At 37.2% G+C, this 23960-nt stretch overlaps 2 protein-coding genes across 8 annotated transcripts in view; one reads left to right on the top strand and one right to left on the bottom strand.

Moving 5' to 3' along the window:
- Window positions 1-23960, top strand: part of LOC145935945 (uncharacterized) — an 85845-nt gene that overhangs the window by 16921 nt on the left and 44964 nt on the right. Inside the window, exons 3-4 of the mRNA XM_083037763.1 lie at window positions 8130-8282; window positions 8393-8434. Coding sequence (XP_082893889.1) covers window positions 8130-8282; window positions 8393-8434 — 195 coding nt within the window. The remainder of the gene's footprint in view (window positions 1-8129; window positions 8283-8392; window positions 8435-23960) is intronic.
- Window positions 81-23793, bottom strand: Shakb (Innexin family member shaking B). Of its 7 annotated transcripts, none has more exons than XM_083037755.1 (6): window positions 23369-23793; window positions 15559-16968; window positions 5533-5752; window positions 3308-3597; window positions 2778-3031; window positions 81-2052 (listed from the first exon to the last, which is right to left on the bottom strand). In XM_083037755.1, exons 2-5 carry the CDS (start codon window positions 15919-15921, stop codon window positions 2783-2785), a joined length of 1122 nt encoding a protein of 373 aa, XP_082893881.1. In that variant the 5' UTR covers window positions 15922-16968; window positions 23369-23793; the 3' UTR covers window positions 81-2052; window positions 2778-2782. The 7 variants fall into 7 exon arrangements, with proteins under 7 accessions (XP_082893881.1, XP_082893884.1, XP_082893883.1 ...); XM_083037758.1 differs by having other exon boundaries at window positions 23625-23793; XM_083037757.1 differs by lacking the exon at window positions 23369-23793 and adding an exon at window positions 22663-23348.

Here is a 23960-nt window from a genome sequence, read left to right as displayed (position 1 = left end):
TTATTCAAAAAAATAATTAATTAATTTAATTATTCATCTACATTAAGCTACTTGTACATTTATTGTACTGTTGAGAAATATTTATTTAGTGTCCAACATTATCGTCGAAAATTTTATATATTGCATACATTAAGAAAAAATATCATTAATGTGATAACTTATAGCATATTTCATAATTTCTTAGCTACTATCGCAAAATGAATAATTTAAAAAATGTTTAGGTAATGTACCTTTATTTTTTACGCTATCTTCATTTAAATAGAACGAAGACAGATACAGCAAAATCGATCGTATCGATCGGTGGCAGTGTGTCCGTATCAACAAATAAATTCGCGATCGATAGTTACGCAGGCGTAGAATATGATGACTAGATTACAATCTAGTTCTTGCATTTAATCACGCGCGGATCGAATCCATCAAAGATGAAACCAAACTTTCCATCAGAAGAAATCGTCGCGACTACACAATAATAATCTATATTAATCTTTATTTCCGCCCTTCCCAGCGCTTTTTTATCTAGCACTTAGACTTACGAAACACAGTTAACACAATTAAAGTGTTAAAGTACTTGTTTTTTTTTTCGAGGCAATATTATACGCAGCATCCACACATTTAGCATTCCAAACATTCTGCGATTTAGCAGAAGCTAGCTTGCAAAGACCCGAGCATATCGTCACACGGGGATTACTTTTTTACTCTGCTTTCCGAGATACCTTCGCATTATAATAATGAAAAAGAGATAAGACTAGCTGGTGTATATTTAAGAATTTATAAAGAAAGTTTAATTTTACTTTCCACGAGGAGCTTTCCTTTGTTAATCTCGGGCTTTCTTAGATGGTTTCTAAGATCCTCCTTTAATAGAGATACAAAATATTCACCCACGCAGGCAAAATAATCCCGTCTGATGATACTCTCGATATCTAGATATGCTATTTCGCGATTCTGTGTCTTTTGGCGAGAGAAACATATAAAGATATCTTCAGCTCGACTCTAGTGCGACGTATCCACGTCGCCATATTTTTCAAAGTGTCTTTTAACGAGTATATATATCGCTATCTCTCTCCAGGGATAACGCACATCTCCCGTCTCGTGCTAGCGGAATAGTTTTTGGTCCTTTCCGTCGCTCCATTCCCGCGTCTCTGTCTTTTCGTTCGCACAGATCTCCTTCGTTCGCGGCTGAATCCGCCCGAGAGAGGCGACCAGGGGATTGAAACCGGTATAATTTCGACGAGTTCAGTTCCCCGTGCAAGACGTGGTCGTCGCGTTTTCATTGTTCGCGGATGGAAGGGGGAAAGAGCGGGAGTATGAGATCTGATGGGATATATATATATATATTAGATAGGGGAATATTATATAGAAGAAACGCTACTTAAAGCGATTTTTTCGCTCTTTTCAGAAATGTATAAAAAAATTTCAGATGACGTATGGATTCGTGTTCACACCATTGGAATGCGCGTTATTATCTTAAATCCTTAATGCATGCATGTATGTGACGAATGTGTGAACGCATAAAACTAAAAAGAAACGCTTAATTTCAAGGAGTCGACGAGAAATACACACACAACTGCCTGGTATATCTCATATTCCTGCTGTCTCTCCTCTGAAACATAGAGATCATTTTCGCGCGCGATGCGTAGAAATCTGAGCTCGCCGAAACTATTATTACATCTTCGAATATTTAACCTGCCGAGGGTGACTTGGCGCGTTGTAGCTTCTCTCTCACCGCGAGTCGTCATCCTCGCGCATAGAAGATGACAAAGAGGGGGGCGAGAGGGTAGGAGGAAGGAAAGACATATCCGGCGCTATCGCTGTCGCATCGCTTCGAGTTCGATGAGCAATAGCCGACGAAAAGGATAGACGCGAGACATCTTCGCGAGACTGGATCCTCCGCCGCGGATCCTCGAGGAAGGCCCGTTGATCCCTCGTCCTTTCAGATTCCGACTCTTGCGATCCCCGCGTCTCCGTCGTCGAATGCGCGATGCTGAAGGTCGCGGAGAGTAGGTCCATGACGATGGCGACGGCGAACCGAACGTGCCGACCCTCCGAGGCAACCTGGAACAATATACGTCCGACTCATGATGCGCTAAAGCGATTTTGCGTAGACATGTTGCATCGGATGTTCAATTGATCTCGATGGATCGTCTCTCTCTCGTTTAGCTATGACGCGTATGATAGTCGTGTGCTGCATATCTGACATTCTTTTATGAAGCAAAAGGTTGATTTCATGACAGATTTACCTCCATGGAATTTACACCTCTATCTTGAGCGAAAAATATCGATATTGATATTTTCGAAGCGTGAAATCTATTTATTTTTAAATTTTCGAATCCGATTTCTTCAGAGATCCGGAGCAACGCGATCGTATAGAAGAAACGTACTGAACTGCGTTTGTAAAAAAAAAATTGTGCATATCTTTTCACATTTCTGCGAAGTATCATCGTATATCACGTACGATACATATTTATATTTCCTGCATAAAATTAACATTTCTCGACGAGACCGAATATATATATACGGCGCGTACATCACGCCACAATATTGCGGTTTAATATCAGTTTAATGGAAGTAAATCCCCTTAATGTGTGTCGAGAGAGACGATATGCGTATAGATCTGGCGCGCATATATCACGTAGGCGATCGGCGATACCCGCCGACGATTCTTCGCTTAGGAATTCAATACGTTTCTGAATGCCAGTGTCATAAAGAGCAAGTTATTCAACAGGCAGGACACCCACGCGAACGCGCGCGAAAGAGAACAAGGGGAGAGAGACGCTCACCTCGATCAGGCTTCTTGAAGCTCGCCCTTCACTCCCGGCACGCCATGGTGATGCCTCGAGGCGAGCTTGTTCGCCAATTCGTGCATCACATCCCGGTATATCACGGTGTCCAAATTCTCGCCTAGCATGTAGAGGAGAAACCAATCGCCCACCTTGCTGCGACGCACTATAGTCTCCACGGCGTCCCTCCGTACCAAACGAAATCTCATTCGCAACAGGTAGACCCTCGTGCGCGGCGAAAATATTATTAGGATCTATGACAGATATGATTACATCGCGGATAAAAAGAGAAGCTCCATCTTGAAAGATAAAACCTCACAAATTGCGAGATAAATATAAATTAAAATAAATTATATTAAAAAATATAAATAATATTAATATAAATAAATTATATGAATATAGGATAAAAATTGGATAAATATATTATTTTATCATCTCTTAAAGAAATGTTAAATGCGAGGTGCACGAGCAATTATATTTCTTTTTCGCGCACCACGGATATATTATTTGCAAAACAAGATCGTACTGACCCTATACAAAACCGTCAAGAAACTGAGCACGCCGAGGAAAAGAAACCAGAACCAGAGGAAAACATAGATCTTCTCGTTCACGACGTTTAAAGGCAGTATACAGACGGCGTCATGCCTCTCGACCTCCCCGCTGACGCCGTACTTGTAGAAAGTGCATTTGGTCATTCGTGGAAAGACGTAAATCATGGGGTCCACACGGTCCTCTTGATCGGATTCGAGAAATTTGAGTACGTCGATACCGAAGGTCAAGAAGGCGCCGTCGAAGAAGCGATTCATCAGAAACATCTGACCTGCGACAATGTGCTCGTTGCTTTTTTACAATTTTACGTCATCACTTGCGTCTCTTTCTCTTGAAGCGCAAATTTGACGCTGTAAAAAACACACAACTATCTACCTAATATACAAAAATTTGCAATCAATTAAAATAATCGATCGTTTTTCTTCTATATATGCAGCTTAAAGAGAAAAATTTGTTATCTTATGTCAGAAAAATATATCGCATAAAAAGATCTCATTAAAATCTTATATTATATATGCGTGAATAAGTTTATCTCAAATCTACTACAGTGTAGATAAAATATACATTGATGCTTCTGTGTCAATATTAAATGCAAGAAATTCACTATTATTAAAACACATATTGAATCTCAATAAAAAAAGCTCATCTTGATATTCAGGAATAATCGAATATGTCATCCAATCATAATTATTTTGAAATATTTCGTATTTATTTCTCAAAAAGTAACAGATTCATATAATTTCAAATTTGATTTGTATACATTTCCATAACTTGTATTTTATTTATCCACACGTGTAAACTCATCATACGTTCATCTACGTTGATTATAGTCGTATCTCTGCGTTTGATCCGAGAACATAATAGACTCCGCATAAAATTGACGAGCCATCGCAAAGTCAATCGGGCGGTCAAACTTGCAAGCAGTTGGCCAGCTGTATCGCTGCCAACTTTTACCGTGAATCGTTCATTCATTCGTCGCTCATTACACGGGTATCCGCCTTTTTCTCGATGCGTGTACGTGTCGATGTTTGTGAAGCTAACACGTACAAAGCATATAAAGCCTGCGTTCATTGAACTTTACTGTCTTTGGTGTGTCTATTAAATTGTTACCTCATGCTATTGCATATTGATCATGAATCTGCGCGGATCGATGACCAATCATAATCGTTTTAATATTCTCGTGAATCAATAGAAAGATCGACGCTCGTTAGATTCATGCATCTCTAATCTATCATGGTCTATTATATTTTATTCAATAATATTAAATAATAGTTTTAATAGTAAGATAGTCAATTCATGATATATTTGAAATGCTGTCGACATCTATAGAAATTTCATTTTTCTGACGCTTTCAGATAACGGTATAATTGTTTAAACAGAGTTTGAAGCTCGAGTAGATAAATGTTGCCTAAATATATTGGCATAAACGTAAATATTTTTTAAGTTCGATTTCAGTTTGCATAATATAGGTCGAAAACAAGGTAAATTATTTTATATGCAAATATACACCTGTAAATGTAAAAGATTTTAAAATTATCTATATTTTTTTTAATTAATGTAACTATACATAACGGATATTTTATTTACACTATAGTAAAAAATATTTGAGATAAAAATTTATTCACCTACGATTTTAAAAAGATTTTTTGATGAATGACTTCTTCTCTTTAAGCTGTATATACGTATTACAGAGTATTAGAATTTTTATCTGCAAGATTGTTAGAATATTCAGTATACATGTAACTATTTTAATCGTGCGTTGACTTGCTTTCTCGAAATTGCCAAGCAAAACAAGAGGCAAAATATAGAATATTTTTTTAAACATTTTAATTTAAAATGTTTCAACATATAACTATAAACTATAAAAAATAACCAATTCATAAGAAGTCTGATGATTATTTCTTAAAGTCCCACTTCTCAGTACCGCGCGAACTCTTTCATCCCAGCTGCGTACATATGTGTCTTGGTTAGCAAAACGACGAAGTATTTTAAATGTGGTTTTCGACGCATATATTTATTGATCATAAACGAAAGATGCGCGATAAAAGAAAAAAAGTATAGTAAGTTGCCTAATGGTCCCGCGAAATCTGGAAATCCGTTTGAATTACGACATCGTGACCAGACATACGTTGTCGATCGAGAAACGCAAACATTGACGGAGGACACACGGTGGACCGAAAAAAGAAAAGAAGAGCGGACTACTCACCGATCACGTTCACCAGTGCGAGGACCTCGCATAGATAGTACCTGTAAGCCCACCAATTGTGAAAGCGGAGGTTCTCCCAAAGATAGTCGAGCAGCATCTTCTTCTTTTGCTTTTTCTCCACCTCGGAGCATAGCCCGATGTCGAGATCCATCATAAGGGCATGAATCTTACCGCCCTCCCACCCTTTCCAGAGCCATCGCGGGGTATAAAAGAGGATCGCCTGCGAGCAAAGTGCCGAGTGAATAAATACCGACGAATCGACCAATAGCTAATATATTACAGAGAAAGAGAGAGAGAGAAAGAGAGAGAGTGTGTGTGTGTGTTCTGGGGGAGGCGGACCTATTTACATGTAATACATAATCGATGCGAAAGAAGCGCGCGAAACGAGTTACCATTATTCTGCCTTGCGCCGATAATTGCTGATTAAAACAATGCTTGAAAAAAAAAAGAAAATTCCTTCTAATTTATAAACTTTCAATGAAAAAAGAATGACGGCCACTCGCCTCCTTTCGAAAGATGGAAAGTATTGCTGCGTTTATCAAGATTATTTATGCTATATGAAATTGCGTAGAGTGGACGCCATTACTCATGGCATAATTGCGGACCAACGAATTAAAAACAAGATTTAATTTGTGGATATTTTAATTACTACGGTAACTTTATTTTGCTGAATTTTTTCTTGATATTGTATTGGATTATACGACATGTACAAACTGCTCGCGAGAAATTAAATTCTATCTCGTCAAGTTTTTATCATAATATTTTATTACTGTAATCTTCTCGATTCAGTAATATAATACTTTAAGATATATAGGAAACGCGGGAAAGAAGGTCGAAGGAATAATATTGATAGAAAGAGGAAAGAGGATATAATCGCCGGATTAATGAAAATCGGAGCAATCTTATCTCAATATTAGAACTTCCGAAATGATGTCAATGCACTTATCGAGATCACGATGGGGGGGCAAACCCTTTCTCACGGTATATAAAGCTCTGTCTGGCTTATCGCCAGGGTCCGTGCTTACCATAGTACGCGATCGAATATAGATACGTGCGCGCGTTACCTCTCTTACGACGTGTTGGCGACCGTTCAGAGAGAATTCTTACTAAATTACAATTTACGAAGGGTGACATAGGCTCGCGGGATGATTGTTAATGAAAGTAGACGGCATACGTGCTTAAACTGTGTCGGAGCTTTAATAGGTTTTCCGAAATATACATTTTATCGCCGCGAATTACATTGTTTCTGAGAAACAACGTGTACTGTTTTAAATTGGAGACAAATGTATACACGACAATATAATTTTATTATGAGAAATATGATAGTTTATTTTAAATGTCACGTATACAATGATATAATTTTTCGTCGTTTATTAACGCAAAAATTTTTGAGATTCCGCGTTTTATATTTATTCATCCAAGAATTTAATGAATTTTTTAACGAAATTATTACACATGGAATATTAACAGGAAAATTAATATTTCATTATTTGGCTATTTAAAATAACTCATTCGTTGATTTTTTAAATACTAGAACAACTCAAGCGCGCGTTACGCACGCGCCATTCTTTTGTATTAAAAAAATGATATTTAAAAAAAATAATATAAAGTTTATTTAAACTCGATAAATATTTTTTGACCGAAATCAGTTGATTAAAGCGTTAATTTACTAATTAAATTTTTAAATATAAATGTTATAAAAAATTAAAATAGTAATATGTTGTAAATAATATGTTATAATACCTTATTTTCGATTAATATTTTTTGACAGAAATCAGCTGATAACTGTCAAAAATATTAATCGAGTTTAAAGTATTATAACATATTATTTAAAATATATTATATTATTTTAATTTTTATAACATATTATTTTAAAAATTAATTAGCAAATTAACGCTTTAATCAGCTCATTTCTGTCAAAAAATATTAATAAAGCGAAAATTTGCTAATTAAATATAGCTTACATATTTATATTTATATTGTGTATGTTATAATTTGCTAATTAAATTTTAAAATAATAATATGGTAAAAGTTATAAAATAGTAATATGTTGTAAATAATATGTTATAATACCTTATTCTCGATTAATATTTTTTCTTTCTAAAGCTATATCTTTTCGATTAAATCTCCTTCGAGTTTTAATTAATTATTAATATTAAATCATCTATATTTATATAGAATCGCGCGCGCGCTATTAGAATGAAGTTGCCGATGTTTGTAGAATTAAATAGCGGCCATTACCGAAACGCCGCGAGTATCAGACAGTTCGAGCTGCGTCCTGCTGTGATTAATTAGTAAGCATAATCGTTAGAAATGATTTCTAACCTTTGTATTGTAATATTTATCAATCGCATATTATATAATTTCAACGTTAATATGTAGTCGTAATTGTTCGAAACGCATATTTCGCGAAAAATTGGATGCAAAATCTCTCGCCAACATAACCCAACTTAATCTGTTTTCGCGCGCGCGAATGTGTTGCGATCCGTGGATATATCTATCGTTAATTCTAGCTTACATATTTATATTGTGTATGTTATAATGCGAAATAATACGATTATTCTAATATATGTATGTAATTTATTTGTTACAGGTAGCATTGCGATTCACGCGTCGTATCGGGAGTGTCGTGTAAAGTATCGGGCGATCGTAATTATTCGTATTTTCGCGAGTGCCGTGAGTGCTACCATGGCCCAAGAGAGAAGGAGGAGGCCCGGGGAGGCATCGGGCGACATCGGGGCAACTATGAGGTATGCAAAATAAAACATTTTTTTCTAAACTGCATTGTTTATGAGATATTCGACACACACTATTCGACACAATTATATGTATATACATAATTTGAATATTTTGTTTTCAGATCAATGTGCTGTGTACTACAATTCCGCTATTGCACGTATCGGTGAGTGAGAAATTGTTTATTTTATAATATTTCTATCTGTAGCGGTAATGGGGGTATATATAATATGTTGAAAATATTAAAATAGTAACAAAAGTTTTAAATAATATGTTATAGTATCTTATCTGCGATTAATATTTTTTGACAAAAATCAGCTCTGATAATTGTCAAAAATATGAATCGAATTAAAAATATTATAACATCCCTTTCTAAAAAAGGCACGTTAAGTCGATTCTTACAAGTATTGTTGCATCTTTTCCGATGCTGATTAACAGTTTCGATTTGCATTGTGCGTTATATTCGTAGCATCGAGAGACTATCATCGCGAGGATTAGTATAGTTTAACAGTTTATTTAAAATAAAATTAAATAAAATTATATGTTTTAAATAATATGTTATAATATTTTATCCGCGATTAATATTTTTTGACAGAAATCAGCTGATATCTGTCAAAAATATTAATCGAGTTTAGTATTATAATATTTTATTTAAAACTAATATCATTATTTTATTTTATTTTATTTTGAACAAACTGTCAAACTGATGCTAACTCTCGATGACAGCCTCTCGATGCTACGAATATAGCGCACAACTCGAATCTTGACAGCCAATGAGCATCGCGGAAAAGCGACAACAATAAACTTCGATATATGCAAGTATCGATTTTACATATCTTTTAAAAAAAAAGGATTGTAAATAAAAGATATGCGTGAAAATAATTATACGCAAAGAAAATTATGGCTACTAAAGAGTGTTAATAAAAATTTAATAAACATACGATATATAATTCGGTTAATATAACTTTAACATACGTGATTTATACAACAACGACACGAGTATGCAGAATGGGTGGTCTGACCTAGCTCTTGACAAGATTACGAAGAAACGTAAAACAAACGCGCATGTCAGACTGATTGTACGACGATTCACAGCTTTTAGCATTATCGCGAAGCAACGTCCGCGTGTAAAGAGAAAAGGAAAATGTGTGACCGAAAATAGATTAAATTGTTTTTCTTCTCGTTTCTCTTCTCTTGGCAACCTGAATCGAATATTGCTACATTCGTTGCCCTGCTAAAAGGGCATTTGTATCTTTTTGTCAAGATATTCAAACTCACAAATTTGCAAAAATTCCTTCAGATATGTAAATAGATTTTAAACACATTGATGAGATAGAGAGAAAGAGAAAGAAAGACAGATGTGATATTTACTCTTCAAATAATGTACACGTCAAAGAAAATAATATTAAATTCTACACATTTGAATCTTCACGAAATTAAACAATCTTTATTTATCATAGAAAAACAAGCATATTAAATCTAAACTTGAGTGTATCTTATAAAATATAATTCTCGTTTTTCAGTAGCCTTGCAAAATAGAAAGGTTTATTAAGGCCTATCTTTCAAAGTTGTCCTTTACAATTGTTGAAAACTTAACACATACATAACTCTATTATTCGGTCGTAATGACTCATTATAATGAGGCAAAACTGAACAAATTATTATTTATGAGATATACGGCAATCTAGCGCAATCGCTGACTGTAATTATATTATATGCAACGTGAGTAATATCCATTTCTGTGTGAGAGGAAAGAATCGCGTACACGCCTCGCCGCATGATTCTCCGAGGCCGATGCGTAGCGCCCATGTGTCACGTTAGCCCCGAGTAAATTTAGCTAAACAAGGCGAAGGAGCTTCAAGCCTCCGAGGAAAGGAGAACGAAGCGAACAAAGAAGTGTTATGTATAGCTTTTAACGCGTTTAAAAATAACCGCGTAATGTAAAGCAACTTTAATTTTTCTCGATGCTGTCAAATATAAATATACTTTGTTTCTCATATGTAATTTGAGGACTTCGCACTGGATATATTCTATTAATGAAAAAGTTTTTAAATTAAAAAATTTAAAATTAAAATAAAAAATTAAAAATTAAAAAATTTTAAATTAAAAAAATTTTTAAACTTTTTTTACATGCATTCTATAACTAATGTAGTGTATGCTTCTCGTAGAAATTATTCGAACTTTTAGATCGTTGATTATATAAAGTTTTTTTCTGATTAAAAGATAATATTCTCTGGAAAAAGATATGTCTTTTATATATATTTTCAATTTTATTAAACTTTGTAACCTCTCTTATTTAATGTATTGTAAATTTATTAGCAATATTATAGACGTTTTGTGTCTAGAACATACTCTCTAGAAAATCTTTAGAAAGTATATCCAGATGCGCAGTAATCAATCGCGAAATAAAAGGCAGATGCGCGATTAATCAAGGAACGAGAGAGTTGTACGATGCCTCGAACGCATAAATAGAGGACTCGAGGAAAAGAACGATATTGTGTACGTGCGCGAAGACGAGTAATACTTGAGGTATGAGAGGCGGAGGTACGATCGAAGATAGCATCGAAGGTACGCACGCATTTTAAAGGCAGAAATATCTGTAACCTGTATTTATGAATTGACGTTATTAACAAGGATTATCAATCACGGATAAACGAATATACGTATTCGACGCCGATCGTATATACATATATTGCTCTTCGGTATTAAGCCTGGACTCGCAAGTTCTGGACTATCTTAATTTAGATATAAATCAATTTTAAATAATTTTAACATATTTTTTACAAATAAGGCTCCAATTTGAATCCTAATTAATATCGAAATATTTCACACACAAAAATATATAAACAGAGAAGTTTGAATTATCTAACAATATTCCTTAATCCGGTCGTGTCTATGATGATAAATAAGAAGTGATAAGGGATAATATAAAGACACAGAGAATAAAGGATATTGCGAAAAATCGATGGACGCAACACAAGAGATGCGAGACAAAAGGAAAGAGAGAGAAAGAGAGAGTGAAAGAGACAGACGATCGTTTCTTACTTGCAGTAGCAAGAGGAAGATAACCCACTGATAGTATTTGTGCTGCTTGACCAGGGGATGGGGCGCGTGGCCGTGCACCCCGTCGCCCTTGCTGTTTGACACCCCGGGATAGGGCACGGCCTGGCCGAGGCTCAGGTTGAAGGCGCGCACCATGCTATACGTGGTGTGAAGCCAGCAGAAGGTCTCCAACACGACCTTGTCCACGGAACCGCTCGTTTCGCAATGTATCGGCGAGCCGGAGATACTTTTGCAGGCGAGGGTGAGACAACCGGCCAGCAGCACCGCCACCGTGGCGCGATAATGGAGCCGAAAAATCATCGAGTCCTCGGCGATCCTGTGCACCTTGAAGAGCGATCGAATCGAGCCGAACAGATCGATCATTTTCAGCATCAGCGGCATATTCAGCGATCAGATAGAGAGAGAGAAAGATCCTTTGAGTCAAAATCGACGATGTCTCCCCTTTCGTTCCTCCACCTTCGACAAGGGAGATGAATTTGCTTTTAGAGAATATTCTGTATCAAATTGGATCGCGATGTTAAAATCTCTTCTGGAGTTTTCTTACGTATTTTTTCTGAATATTGAGAGGTTACGAAATTAGAATGGAAATATATGTATGTCTCTTTTCTACAGATTTAATTATTATCTGACTCGAAACACTTACTTGTGAATTGATTCATCGAATCCGCACTTTCGTTTCATTTTACTGTTAAGATGAAGCTAGATCGCGCGATTATTGTTTTAGCTAAATTGCTGGAAACAACTAACGAATAAATCGTTGTACGAGCACAATTATAGTCGTAAAAGTGGACCACCCGTGTAGTTAAATTTGCGCCCTGCGTGCGAGTTTTGAGATAAAAATCACACGATATTGTTGATTGATCTTTGATTTCTCGTTGACTTGCTTCTCTCCCTCCGATTATTTCTTCTCGAGATCTTTTGTTATTTTTTTGTCATCTTTTCTGATCTGATAACATTATTATTTCCTTCGAGAGTTTTAAGGATCGTTTATTTGTAAAGTATGTTGATTTACTCTTTTCTCTGCAGTTTTATCGTACAATTGCATCGACGAGATAAAAATTGATATAATCATCTTCGCTTTCATTCTTAAAGATGCTTTATGGATCGCAAAGAGATGGTTCTTTACAGACACAATATACATCACACAAAAATAGATGCACACTTGGGACAAACAGTACTTATTGTTTTGTTTAATAATTTTTAATCAAAAGTTACTGTTTATATTTTTCATACACATATCTGATTGTTCGTTTTTTTACCATTAGCATAATGCATAATCTTATTCACTTTATTTAAAATATGGAACAGCATTTTAAGAAAACGAAAACTTTTAAAGTAAGTAGACGCCTACGAAAGAAAAATTAAAGACGATAAATGGAGTTGGGAAAGAAACACGCACGTGAGGCTCGGATACAAGCTGTCAGAAGACTGACTGGACTTGAGAGGCATCCCTTGACCTCGATACTAAACACATAACTTATATTATCTTGCATCGTGTCCGCATCGAGTCGGGTCAGCCTGGTCAGCCCAGAGGGCTGATCGACAGAACATTAAAGCGTGTTATCCGGGATCTGATGTGTATACGGTGCGTATAAATATTTGCGCGCGTCAAGATTCCCCGATATACAACAATAAATATCTTCACTCTGTTCCCTAAAGTTTGCAACAGGCTAATAAAGTTCAATATCTCGTAACAAGATTTAGCAAGATTCAAAGTCGTGCATAATGAAATTATGACAACCTAGCGTATTATCATATATATATCGACGACGATTTGCAGAGGCAAAGAGAAATGAATGAATCCTGATTCTTTATAAATACATTATATTAGTGTTCACGTAAATATTTTTTTATATACATAATACCGTAGATCGTAAAATATTTGAGTCGCACTGTAAACTTTACGCACGCATCGTTAAACCTCCGCGATAACGCGTGTCGAGGGGAAGCAATCTATTTTTATCCCTAAAAACCCAAGAGAGAAGATTCAAGTGAGGTAATAAACGATTATAATTTATTCCCTAAAATTCGTTTATTACTCCTCTCATTACGTTACATGACGTTACATTATCGGATAAGCGAGAGACCAACACGGATCTTTCCTGTAAGCTCATCTGCTCTAATTGCATCGCGCATCAGGAAGAACAAGGCGGTTCGACGATCGGCCATCATCGAAAATATACTTAATCGCGCGTATATACATATATTAAACTCCGGGCTACGAAATTAATCGCGCCATTATCACGTGTGAAAGCACATTCGAATGAACGAAAATGTGCACTTGTCATCCCGAACGGCGGAAAAATAGATTAAGCGATAAAATGACGACGAGGTTGAGACGAGATATTCGTGTCGTAATTAAAAACTGTGAAATCGATCTGCCGACATAGGATGCTCATTAAGCCGCTCTTTTCGGACGGCTTTTTCGGGGCGAGCGGTACAAAATAATCCTCGTTATTAACGAAATATCGCGTCGAGTCGAGGAAACTGAAAACAATTTCGGTTGATTTTTTTTATTATATCTCATATTTTTCATTTATTGTAACTTATTTTATTTAATATTCCTGATATATTTTTACAATTTATATTAATTTATAATATATATAACTCATGTGCAAATTTTCTTTCCATATAATACTTGACATAAATGAGAGCTTGCTGAAGAATTGAAATAATTTATTTAACGCAAACGAAAAAGTGCGATAAAGAACTGAACGAAATATATATACTCTGGACGACGAAATTCATTGTCCGGCAGCGAAATTAGCTCAACGATAATTATAGAAACGCCCGCGAGCGTTTATATCGAAGAAAGGGGAATACACATTCGGCGAAAAAAGCGGCGCGACTATCCGCTGTTAAACTATACAGTTTGCTTTGAGGGGTGAAAAAAACACACGTAGCGAAGGGAGACGAGGAAATGGAGAGAGAGAAAACCTTCGTTATACGAGAGAATTACGTTTTGTAGGCTGTCGTCGCGGACCGAGTTTATTTTGAGACATCAATGCGAGAGAGTGTAGCATGAAAGAAACGCGAGAGAGAATACAAGAGAAATACTATGGACCCGCTATTTCAGGTGTGCGCCATTAACCCGTTTCGTCCGAATTTTCCCTATATAAACGTCGCTTTCATCGCGAACGGAAATCATCGATGGATCCTAAGCTAAGAGCCGTTGTTAAACCTCTCAGTTTCGCGTTGAAAAAATATTTATAGCCCCGCGCGAACACGCGATTTCGAAGTAATTTGCGCGTCATATATACGTCATCATCGTCGGCCCTAAAGCTCATTAGTTTCCAGGTAACGTAAACCGATCGTGTCCGTACAAGCGAGCCGTCGTGTCGTAGCGGTTTAACTTTGTAAGCGGGGCTAAAAAGGTGAAGGCGGAGACCCTCCTTCTTTGATCGAACGCGTCAAGGCGACACATCGCGACGAATGACCCTCACAATGACAGAGTTTAGTGCATTGTTATACTTGGGGTTTCTTTCTTGGCAATGGACTGGACGGTAAGCCGTTGCAAATAAGCGTTGCAGGTCGCTCGGAGCCGGGCGGAACGATTAAAGCGAACGAGTAGGAAGCGCTTATGTGAGTGCAGCGCTAAAAGCACCACCCGGTGCCATTTTATGGCCCCGTACGCGAACCGCACATTTCACGTTAAACGTTAAGATTGCTTCATGTTTCGCGCTCGTCTAATCGACGGACGCATATTCAAGAAAGGAACGGGCTTTTGGGTATCAGATCTGGTTGGGTATTTATCTTCTTTTTTTTAATTTGATATTATAAAAAAGATAAATATGTAAATTTTGATATAAAATTTTCGTGTTTAATATATACATCTGTGTGAAGTAGCCTTCTGTGGGCAGTTTTTTAATATTTGCGCAATAGGTCATGTGTTAAAAAAGACTCTGGAAGTTTAACGAATCGAAAAATAAGATATTTTTTATAACATTGAGTAAAATTTTTATTTAAAAAATAGACAAATGTCTTTAGACTCCTACAATCCTTTAGTCGCTTGCAGTTTGTTATTATCATTATAATTAATAATAATATAAATTATAAGAAAATTATCGGAAACTCTAAGTATTGACAGCATCGTGTGTTTTTATTCTTGGTTGTTATTTGCGCAAGGTTGCAATCATCTCGAATCGCGCGCATTAGATAAATGCATAGTTGACGCTAGATTCGCCGCTAGAAACGCTAGAGAACGAAAGAAAAAAAATGAAAAATTACCTGCAGAAACAGCATGAAACAGACCCACTGGTAGTATCTGTACTCCTTTCTCTCGCTCTCGTGATACGATTTGGAATTATCGATGCCGGGAAAGGGCACCTCCAAGCCCTCCTTCTTCCGATACGCCGCGGTTATCGTGTACGTGCTGTGTATCCAGCAATAAGTGTTCAAGACGTCCTCCGGCAGGTCCTTGCTGTGTATGCAATCGATGGGGTTGCCGACGTACTGGCGGGTGGTGACGATAAGGGAAAAGGCGATCAGCAGGATCACAGTGAGGCTGTAATGCAGGCGAAAGACGGCGCTATCTATATGAATGTGCGAGATTTTTATAAGGCTCTTGAGACCGCGAAATATGTCGAGCATCTTGGTACCGAACGATACCAAGGACGAATAGATCAGGCTATGCCGAATAACGACGGCGATCTCCCAGTATAACGTCTCCAGGACTGCGCGTTCCTCTACGTCGTGCTCTCGCTCTCCTGTACCTTCCACCGTTTCCGGCTCGGAAATCGCTCAACCGGGTTGAAGTTTCCCGTCCACTTTTTTCACTCCCGGCACGAGAATCCGAAATTCGAAACCAAGATCGCGAAAACGCGCACAAATGTTCGCTAAAGATCGCCAAATACACGCATTCTCCTGTCCACATTTCCCGATCTCTGTATATCGTGTTCCGAGAAAGAAAAATCTATTTCGCTATATCACTCGCTCCATTCTCTCTGATCATCGTCCTTGCGATCATCTTTGCTTTGTGAGAAAAATATTTTCTTGATCGACAAAAAGATACGCTACGATATATATTTTATATGCATTGCTTTGGTAATTATTGGTCTTTGATACATTATTGACTATATATTTCGTAAATTCTTTGGTCGATCATATCACTGTATGAATCATTTTATTATAACTTATGTGCTATTTATGTCTCATTTTTATCGTTACAAATACTATCTTCCTAAGCAGCGATTATTGTTCATCTTTGGCAGCTAATTTTCTGAAAAAGTCAGCTTCACACTGTCACAAGAAATGTAGTACGATTATCCCGAAGAGTTCCGTATATTTCTCTTCTTTCTTGGCGTTTATTCCATCGTATCTTCGTCTTGTGCGAAATAAGTTTGTTCCCACGATCGCCGAATCGTACATGATCGGGACCTTTCGAATAATTCGTCGTACTTTGTGGCAATAGTCCTCCCGCGCATTCTTCTTTTATTCTTCTCACACGTTCGTCTCGTAGTTTCTAATGACGACTGTTCGAGTGCACGGATATTCAAGGTTCGACATTATCGTTCTCGGTAACACGAGTAAATTCGCCGATTTCTTATTGACCGCGAACTGTCAATTCGAGGAATAAGTCGAACGAAAATGTGCGAGCTCCTAAAATACCCTTATCTCGCGATCTCCCCTTGGTGGATTCTAAAGAGAAGCATAAGTGTCCAACTTTACGCGAGGTTCCGCTGCCTTTCACAATATAAAATTGCAATATAAACATCGCGCCGTGATGATCATCGCAACGAAATTACGCGTCATTAAATATTTGCAAGAGTCCTTCGCGGTTTACCCGAAAATTTCACTGCGATATTCTTGGAAAGCGTTCGTGAAAGAGAGAGGAGAAAAATCTTTACGATGCATCTCGTTTCTCGGGACCTTGCATGTTTCGTCTTACGTTTGATGTCGCAATAAAGTCACCGTAAATTCTTGACCGTTCTCTTTTCTTTTTTCCTTTATATTTTTATGTTTGAAAGTGCCAAAAAAAAGGGAGCGCGCGAAAATGATTAATGTTAATCGAAAATTCGACGCTTGTGTCATCGTCCGATTCGGAAGCGTCGGACTTTCATGAAGGCAAGAGAGAACGGACAGTGACGCGTCTCGGAAAATTTCGGAGAAAGCGCACGAAAATATCCGCTCGCAACTCATCGCGTTGATATGCGTCTTCTGACCGGAAATATCTAATATACAAATCAGTCTTTTATAAAAAGAGTACATGTCATGAAAGGCAGAACTTCTCCGTTAATTAAGAAAAGATTTTCTATATTGTTTATTTGCTCAATTTTCTCTCTTATGAAAAATTTTATAAAATATCTTATAAAATCTTATTAAGAAAAGATTTTCTATATTTATTTATTAAATTTTCCCTCTTATAAAAAATCTTATAAAATGTTATTAAGAAAAATTTTTTATATTATCTATTTTTTATAAATTTTCTTTCTTATAAAAAAATTATTACACATAAAATACAGTATTATGATATTCTGAATTATAACTTTATATATTTTCCAAAATATAGTACGCTTATCTACTTTCGGAGAAAATTAGGACCTTCCTGATTAATTCTTTAAAAAAAGATTGATTCGTATTCTTTCTTAGATATGTGGGTGATTCAATTAGATTTGATCGGATTTTTCTTGGAATTTCTCGCAAAAGAAATTAGATTATCCGAGTAAAAAGTCGACTTTTAATTCTGTTTGACAAATTTATGAAGAAATTTTCGCGCGTATGTGTTATTTTCAGGTTGAGATTTGTCTCCGATTAGTTTCAAGATCAAGTACAAGCCGATTAATTTCGATAAAATACTGTCCTCTTACGAATCTGCGCTCACTCGTGAATCAGCGAAATTATATACTCCTTGAGGCGACGCTAAACTCGAAAACTGTACTTTACTCTGTAGACGGAATTTAAGTAATTTCCTTGGCAAGAAGCGAAAGAGACAAGATATATATATATAAATTATATCGTTATATGCATTCAACGCCTTCAGAGGAGACTCTTTGTTCGACGTTACGAAAGTATAAGGGGTTTTCTTCGACTCGGTAAAGATGTGTTGTGCATTGGGTCTGTGCCAAGATAGGATGCGCTCGCTGTAACCATTTTAGAGTTGAAACATTTTTGGGAAAATAAAACATTTTACACTTGTTCCCGCGGTTGCTCGCTTGGACGTTTTATCGATGTTTTAACGGGACGACTGTGTGCGGAATAGAAATGAGAAACGTTGAACGTGCCAAAATTATCAAATGGTTCAAAACATCGAGAGAAACGATCTATGCTACATTAAGAAGACTTTTCAAAGATCGAATGTATATTCTGAATATCCCTCGATGAGTCGCTACTCGCACATGTCATGTCAGCGACATGTACATTCGTTCGAGAGAAAAATTCAGAAAAATACAAAATAGATTATCCATCTATTAACATTTGTCAAAATAATATATATTTAAAAATTTTTTAATCCTATATTGTATCTATATCAAGCCGTAATTTATTCGATACATAGATACACGACTCTGTTCCCGTGCGTGAATCAACTTGAAGAAGATTCTCTGAATATTTTTAATTATTCAGACAATTAAATTATCCGCATTTAATTACCGGTTTCAGAGAGAGATAGTCACAAAATAAAAATATCCTGTATCAATGTAATATATTTTCCTCATTCCGCCAATTAACTATATCAATTTCCTGGCTAATATCGCTGCACGAGATGGCCAGCCGCAGATAAGAGGTTAAATCTCGAATATTAGCTTCGTCCCCAAAGCGGATATCCGGCGAGAGATATCTCGTTTTTCTTATTTGACTCCGCGTAGATGAGGATCGAACGCGCGGCGTAAAACGACGCGGAGACGTCGGGGGGAGAAACTTTTTCCAGATGCGGCTGAGCGATAGGGAGTATCGCGAGGATGATAAGTGAGACAAGTGGTACCGCGGCGGATACACAACGAGCACGCGGAGGATTGCGAAGTCTCGAGCGAAATGTGCTCGAGGGGGCCCTCGCTTTATTTATAACCGACCCCTCGCTCGCTCGCGAGGGGTCTCTCTCTCTCTCTCTCCCGTCATTTTTTTCCCTCTTCTCTCCCCCGAATCCCATTAATGCCGCACGAGCCGGCGGGCTCGAAAAGCGAAACGATCGAAAAGTCCGCGGCAATTAACGCGCACCGGCCACTTCAAAGGCCATATCTGCTCACGATACGAGCCCACTCGTGCGCACGGTCTCGTTACATGGCGTCCCGAAAATGAAATCTCTTTCTCTCTCTCTCTCTCTTTCTCGGGCTAAACCTCGAGAAAATTAGGAGACCTGTAATTCGTTGTTTGACGCGCGCGCGTTATTCTATTTTAGCGTTTACCGCGTGCACTTTGCTACTACATGCGAAATCGCCCGGCGGCGGTGGCGAAGAAGCGAGTATAAGCTCGGAAATACCTGAGGGCAAAGTGAATAGAAAGAGAGCGAGAGAGAGAGAGAGAGAGATGCACTTGCACCTCTTACCTCGCCTCGCTTCTTCCCTGTCTATCACTTTTAGAATTTTAGATTGTACTATACAGATGCGAAATATATCATTCCGAAGAAGGATCGCAATCCTAAGATTCAATTTAGATATTTATTATCGAATTTAGATTTAGGATTTTTAAACCGCATCTACTTAAACATTTATATTCTTAAGCCATTAACTTTCGATCCATAAATCGGGAACAATAACAAAAATGCAAAATTACGACTCGACTTTAACGTTTGTATTTCCGTCTCGAAAAATATTTTTCGCGAATATATTTAATTCGATTGCACAAGCGGAGCGATGGCGAGAGTGCAACGTCTATCTCTGAGTATCCCCGCAGTGCAAATCGAATCTTAATGCCTTCTGCTCCTTCTTGTCCCTGCGAGCTCATCCACAATGTTTATCATCTGCCTTCTTTATAGTGGAATTAAGTATGAATATACTATGCCGGCTTTTTTCAGCCATGTACCTTTAAGATGCCATTGCAGGCATACCTTGAAAAGTACCGTTGGTAATCGTGCAAAGTTCTTCGGGTCTTCGCCGGCATCATTCGCTAGATTTTATTCATCGTGATATTCAAAGAAACTTTTGCAGAAAATCTAAAATATATATGTATAATCTCTCTGCGAAAGACACTCGACTCAAATTGTAAAGAGAATATTAATTAAATGTATTAAAATGACTTGATAAAAAATAGCAGGGAAATAAAGTATATACATTATATTACAGATATGCAATATTATTAGTCATGTGTAATTTTATTTATAGAGGTAATATGCAAATTTGTATGCAGAATAAAACTAATTAATTGAATGAGTATAATTAATAAATGAAGGAATGAAAATAAACAAGATGAAATTAAAGTAATACCATATTTAAGTTAAGGCAGCTAATTGCAAAATGTACATAATAAAATTTGTCCAAGATAATCAGTTGATCAGTTGAGATAATCACATCCAAGATAATAAAATATTAAATAAAATTATAGATTTTATATCATGGGAAGAAATCAAAGCATTTTAATTATTCTTTTCAAGAATCGATAAAATTATACGTGATATTAGCCTAAATATGATTAAATCAGTAACCAAAAATGTTCACTTCTGCAAGTACAAAAATACGAGCTTAATGTACGATTCCAAGGTACTCTCTGAGGTACTTGAAAATTCTTACTACTCTCGAGCTGCATAACTCATGTTAGATTACACATGTTGTAACGGCACTTTGAATATATTTACTAATGAAGAAACGCGAAGAGCAACGGAAGTGATACATCACCGTTAATAGGTGATACTCAGACAATCGCGAGGAGACCGATATAGAGAGAACCTTCACGTTCTCGTTCTCGTAACCGAGATTTTGTGAATTAACTGGCGTTTGTAGTAAACGTATTAGACGCACGGTTTAAATAAAGCATAGTCGGCGTTATTCGATTAAGAGATTAGATGGGTGTATTATCGGCATCCGGCTCCGTCGTCACGTGCTTGCTTTACCACGTGCGAATCAAAATATCTGCAAATATATATCTTACGAACAGAATTCACGACACATTTAGAGTCATGAAAATTAACATGAACAGGCGTTTCAAAGATGTGCTTCATCCGCGCGATTAGTAATCGCATTATCTTTCATTTTGATACCATCCGCAACAATTCTCTATCTGTGTTATCAAAATATTTTCTAACTACAGTGAAACTGTCAGAGGGAGAAGAGATGAGAAGAAGAGAAAGCGAATAACTTTTTTTTATTGGACAGGACAAATTAAAGTTAAATGTTATTCAATCCGCGAGCGATTGCAGAGAGAGGAGTATCACTACCGATTAAAAATACAAACGCACTTAAAATCGAAGATAATTCAACGAACTGTGAGAAACGAGAGACTGAGAATTCAAGACGTCCGTGCGCTTCGGAGGATCGCGGTGGACTCTTTATTCTTCCTTGTTCTATCATTCATATGGAGATGGCTTCTCCTTACTCTTCGGGAATTTCGGTAGACACAATGCCCGTTCACCATCGGGGGGTGCAGCAACATGGAAATAATATACAAATTCAGATAGGAAATGCGTAGTAAAAGTATGTCCGCACCCGAAACCAATAATGCTTCAACTCTTTATATAAAATAAATTTTTTTCTGAAATTAATAATGATGCTAGAAACATATATTATTACTTTACATTCTCATCTCTTCCTCTCTTTTATGATTAATCTTATTTTATTCAAATAAAAAGATTTATTTAATATATTATTTAATACATTTATTCAAGTAAAATAAGCTTCATTTAATATATTTTCTCTGTAATGTAAATTCAAAAATACTTAATGAATTATAAATTATATTAAATCTTTCTGGCTTTTAATTGCAAACTAACTTATTCTTTCTCTAAAATTAATTTTTTTAGTTTATTTCTCGAAAGATTTAAAAAATGCAAAATTATTTACACGATAATATTTCATCAAGTTCATATGCTTGTCAAAATTGATGAGTTTATATTTGCTATCTGTATAATATGGTGAAACTTTAGATATATTAAATGTCACGTAAAATAACACTTCCGCGTTTGTGTTAAATAAATAAAAAAATTATAACATCTGTCCTCACCCAATTGCCTCGCTTTGCTACGTCTCTGTCAACTAGCAAAAATAACAGGGCATTTGGGACACAAACAAACGTGTCTCTATCTCTATATCCGCGTTTTGTCTCCTTCTGTGCGCTTTCAGTTTGTCGTAAAAGAATGAGGGTTTACTCGATACATCATAAACTCTACTAAACAATCGTGCGAAAATAGAAAAAAAAGCGAACACTTTCGCGCGCTTTCTTTTTTTTTTCTTTCAAATTACTCCCCACGGTTTCTCACAAAGGAAAGACCGATAATCCAAACACAGGGATCCCCGAGAGAGCCGAGGCGTCTTTTGACCGATACTCCAAACATACAAATCCCGTGCGAGATGAGACCACGTTGGTCGAGTCACGCGCGTTCGCGAGCAATGCATCATCTCGAACAAGAGTCATCCGAAAATATCCGAAGCGGTAATCGCGGATGAAATTAAATATGATTTATAATTTATGACTTTCCGCATGAAAAAAAAATTCGCACTTGTCGACCTTGTGAAGGGAGAAAATGCTTTTTACACCGATCGTCGAAGGTATTTCTTGTTACAAATGTAAGGTACATAACGATCACTTTCGCGTGTCTACAACATCGAAATTTAAACTCATTGAAATTACACCATTTTTCGATCTCTGCTAATATAGGGAATTTTTCCAAATATTAATCATAATTTCGAATACAGCAAAATGTCATGTCGATCAATGTGATATAAACTGTAAACTGACATCAGGTGACAGTTGCATCCTAAATCCTAAACTTATATCATCGTTCACTGAACCCACGATACGACGTGACATTAGCGTTTATCGTACTTGAAATATTTGAGAGACTAACGAAACGATTATCTCGATATTCATATGATTGTTCGTAAAAAATTCGCGCGAGTAAATTTCTGTCAACGACATGCGATGATAAAAAAAATGAAAAAAAAATGAAACCTACGTTCTCCAGTAAGCCAATCAAAATCGACAAGAGGGAGAAAGAAAGATAGAGAGAGGAAGATCGGAAATCGATCGATGCCGCTTGGCCACATTCGGCGATCTCAGCCTGGCAGTTTCCGCTTCCGCAGGAGCTTCGCGGCGCGTCGCGACGCCGTACGACAACAACGATCCGGCATTCCGATTCGGATGATCCCCGGATGAGATCAATCGCGGAGGATCGCGGCCGCGAGAAGACTAGACGACCGGAAGCGACGAACCGGAATCGCGGAGATCAGTAGTAGCGGTCGCGATAAAGACTGGCGAAGTCGACGGTGGCCCGTCGTCGTCGTCGGCGTCCTGTCGTCGTCGTCCACGCTCTCGATTCCGTCGCACATCTCTCCGACAACGACTTCCGCGCACAAGACGCGCTCGACACCGCGCGGACGGACTCGCACGCACTGGCCTCGCTTCCGTCGATCGTAGCCGGGGCATGGCACCTCCGGCTTGGGAGCCGGAGACGAGGAGTCGGTCCGCTCCAGGAATAGAAACGCCGAACCGAGCGCGCGAGTATTTGCCGGGAGCGCGTTCACATCTCGTCGGAGAGAGAGACGATG

This window comes from Prenolepis imparis, unplaced genomic scaffold, assembly GCF_030444845.1.
Source record: "Prenolepis imparis isolate NDT839.2.m4 unplaced genomic scaffold, iyPreImpa1.0 SCAF_5, whole genome shotgun sequence".
Taxonomy (NCBI): Eukaryota; Metazoa; Arthropoda; class Insecta; order Hymenoptera; family Formicidae; genus Prenolepis; species Prenolepis imparis.
The sequence above is the reverse complement of the archived record's forward strand: the minus strand, read 5'-3'. Positions and strand labels throughout refer to the sequence as shown.

Bases quoted from the DNA above. Each gene is read 5' to 3' on its own strand.
- Shakb (XM_083037753.1), bottom strand. From the start codon at position 11,712: ATGCCGCTGATGCTGAAAATGATCGATCTGTTCGGCTCGATTCGATCG. The intron at 5,753-11,313 runs GTAAGAAACGAT...CTTTGCTCGCAG, and splicing joins TCTTCCTCTTGCTACTGCAA to GCGATCCTCTTTTATACCCC. The intron at 3,032-3,307 runs GTCAGTACGATC...TATCTGTCATAG, and splicing joins TCTTGACGGTTTTGTATAGG to ATCCTAATAATATTTTCGCC.